Source organism: Penaeus monodon, unplaced genomic scaffold (assembly GCF_015228065.2).
Source record: "Penaeus monodon isolate SGIC_2016 unplaced genomic scaffold, NSTDA_Pmon_1 PmonScaffold_289, whole genome shotgun sequence".
In the NCBI taxonomy this organism is placed as follows: Eukaryota; Metazoa; Arthropoda; class Malacostraca; order Decapoda; family Penaeidae; genus Penaeus; species Penaeus monodon.
The window spans coordinates 51,029-54,111 of NW_023657559.1; the positions used below are offsets into that span (position 1 = coordinate 51,029).

General features: G+C 28.5%; 1 protein-coding gene across 1 annotated transcript; it reads left to right on the plus strand.

Annotated features, from left to right (window-relative positions):
• Positions 1-636: 636 nt before the first annotated feature.
• On the plus strand, positions 637-1,020 carry LOC119570479. The gene has a single exon (XM_037918196.1). It carries the CDS (start codon positions 637-639, stop codon positions 1,018-1,020), a length of 384 nt encoding a protein of 127 aa, XP_037774124.1.
• The last annotated feature ends 2,063 nt before the right edge of the window (positions 1,021-3,083 follow it).

Sequence of the window (3,083 nt, forward strand, 5' to 3'; positions counted from 1 at the left end):
CACAGAGCTCTCACCTGAAAACCTAGCAGAAGAACAGAAAGCAGATCCTCAGCTTGCAGAGATTTACATTTATCTGCAAGGGGGAAATGTACCAACAAAGAAACTTCCTCTTCCTCTTGCTGATTTTGAGCTGAAGGAAGGTGTTCTCTATCGGTTGAAGCACCTACCAGATCGGGTTACTTACCAACTAGTGGTTCCAGTCACTCTCCGAAACTCGGCATTAAAAGCATCGCACCTGCCTCCACTAGCCTCCCACCCAGGTATCCATCGAACATTTCAAAATGCAAGGTCAATGTTCTACTGGCCAAACATGCTGAAAGATGTAAGACATTATGTCGAGTGTTGTGAGATTTGCCAACAATCTAGAGGTGACAGGCAGAAAGTTCCTATGGCTGACACACCTTTGGCTAGATTTCCATTGGAACGAGTCTCGATGGACATTATGGACTTTGGGCCTAGCATTCCAGTCCGCTGGGCATTATCCATCATAGACCAGCATTCACGGTATTTGCAGATCATACCGCTGAGGAAAATTACTGCTGCCACTGTCCACCGAGCCTTTCTGGACCATTGGATAACCCTCTTTGGCCCTCCTAGGTTATCCAGACCGACAATGGAGTCCAGTTTGTAAGTAACATGTTCCAGGAACTCACTAAATTAATACACGCCACGAACCACTACACCATTCGCTACCATCCTCAAGCAAATAGAATGATTGAGCGTACAAATCGTGTGGTGAAGTCTGCTCTTACCACATTAGTGAATGATCGCCCACGAACCTGGCACCAATTTGTTCCTGAGTTACGGCTGCAGATCAATTCGGCTATTCACCGGACGACTGGAGAGCAACCCCTGTATATGCTAACAGGCCGCCATGCTAACTTCCAGATTGGTCTCACCAATGAAGCCGTGTTTGATGAAAACATAAATTTGCAAGCACGTTTACAAGATGCCCGTCAAGCAGCTGTGAAAGCCTCAAAGGAAGCACGTCAAGTCTATGGAAAGCAGTACGACAAATGAAAGAAGGTGGAATTCCAGCCGACTGAAGGTGCATTGGTGTGGTACTTTGAGCACAGGCACAAGATGGGCGGTGTACCTCCTCTAATTAAAATAATGATATAGATAATTATTATAATATCGTTATTATTGTTGTTATTATTGTTATTTCTATTATTATTGTTGTTGTTATTAGTATAGTTGCAAAACTATATATTATAAAAGCAATAATTGCAATAATAATGATAATAATTGCAATAATGATGATAATAATTGCAATAATGATGAAAATAATTGCAATAATGATGATAATGATGATAATGATGATGATAATGATAATATTGATGATAATCATGATAATAATGATGATAATTACAGGAATTGTCTCCATATATAATAAAAAAAAAGGTAAAAGAAAATAATTCCCAAAAGTCGAAAAAGCGGCAAAATCTAGCGAAATATAGCCTTTTGAGAGTATACTCCAAAATGACGTTTTTTCGATTTCTCTGATGATTTTGGCAATTATTAGGGTAATAATGATAATAATTACCAAAATCGTATTAATCATGACAATAATGAGGATAAAAGTGAGAATAAAGAGAATTTTGATAACATTTGATGATTATTAATATTATCAATATTATCATTATTATTATTATTATTACTATTATTATTATTATTATTATTATTATTATTATTATTATTATTATTATTATAATTATTATTATTATTATTATTATTATTATTATTATTATTGTTATTATTATTATTGTTATTATTATTATTATTATTATTATTATTATTATTATTATTATTATTATTATTATAATTGCAAAAATAATTATTATAACAGTAATAATTACTGTAATAACGATATTAATTAAAATAATGATATAGATAATTATTATAATATCGTTATTATTGTTATTATTATTGTTATTTCTATTATTATTGTTGTTGTTATTAGTATAGTTGCAAAATTATATATTATAACTGCATTAATTGCAATAATAATGATAATAATTGCAATAATAATGATAATAATTGCAATAATGATGATAATAATTGCAATAATGATGATAATGATATAATGATGATGATAATGATAATATTGATGATAATCATGATAATAATGATGATAATAACAGGAATTGTCTCCATATATAATAAAAAAGGTAAAAGAAAATAATTCCCAAAAGTCGAAAAAGCGGCAAAATCTAGCGAAATATAGCCTTTTGAGAGTATACTCCAAAATGACGTTTTTTCGATTTCTCTGATGATTTTGGCAATTATTAGGGCAATAATGATAATAATTACCAAAATCGTATTAACCATGACAATAATGAGGATAAAAGTGAGAATAAAGAGAATTTTGATAACATTTGATGATTATTAATATAATCAATATTATCATTATTATTATTATTATTACTATTATTATTATTATTATTATTATTTTAATTATTATTATTATTATTATTGTTATTATTATTATTGTTATTATTATTATTATTATTATTATTACTAGTAGTATAATTGCAAAAATAATTATTATAACAGTAATAATTACTGTAATAACGATATTAATTAAAATAATGATATAGATAATTATTAAAATATCGTTATTATTGTTATTATTATTGTTATTTCTATTATTATTGTTGTTGTTATTAGTATAATTGCAAAATTATATATTATAACTGCAATAATTGCAATAATAATGGTAATAATTGCAATAATGATGATAATAATTGCAATAATGATGATAATAATTGCAATAATCATGATAATGATGATGATAATGATAATATTGATGATAATCATGATAATAATGATGTTAATAACAGGAATTGTCTCCATATATAATTAAAAAAAAAGGTAAAAGAATATAATTCCCAAAAGTCGAAAAAGCGGCAAAATCTAGCGAAAAATAGCCTTTTGAGAGTATACTCCAAAATGACGTTTTTTCGATTTCTCTGATGATTTTGGCAATTATTAGGGTAATAATGATAATAATTACCAAATCGTAAATCACATTGACATAATGAGGATAAAATAGAATAAAGAATTATATATATTTGATATTA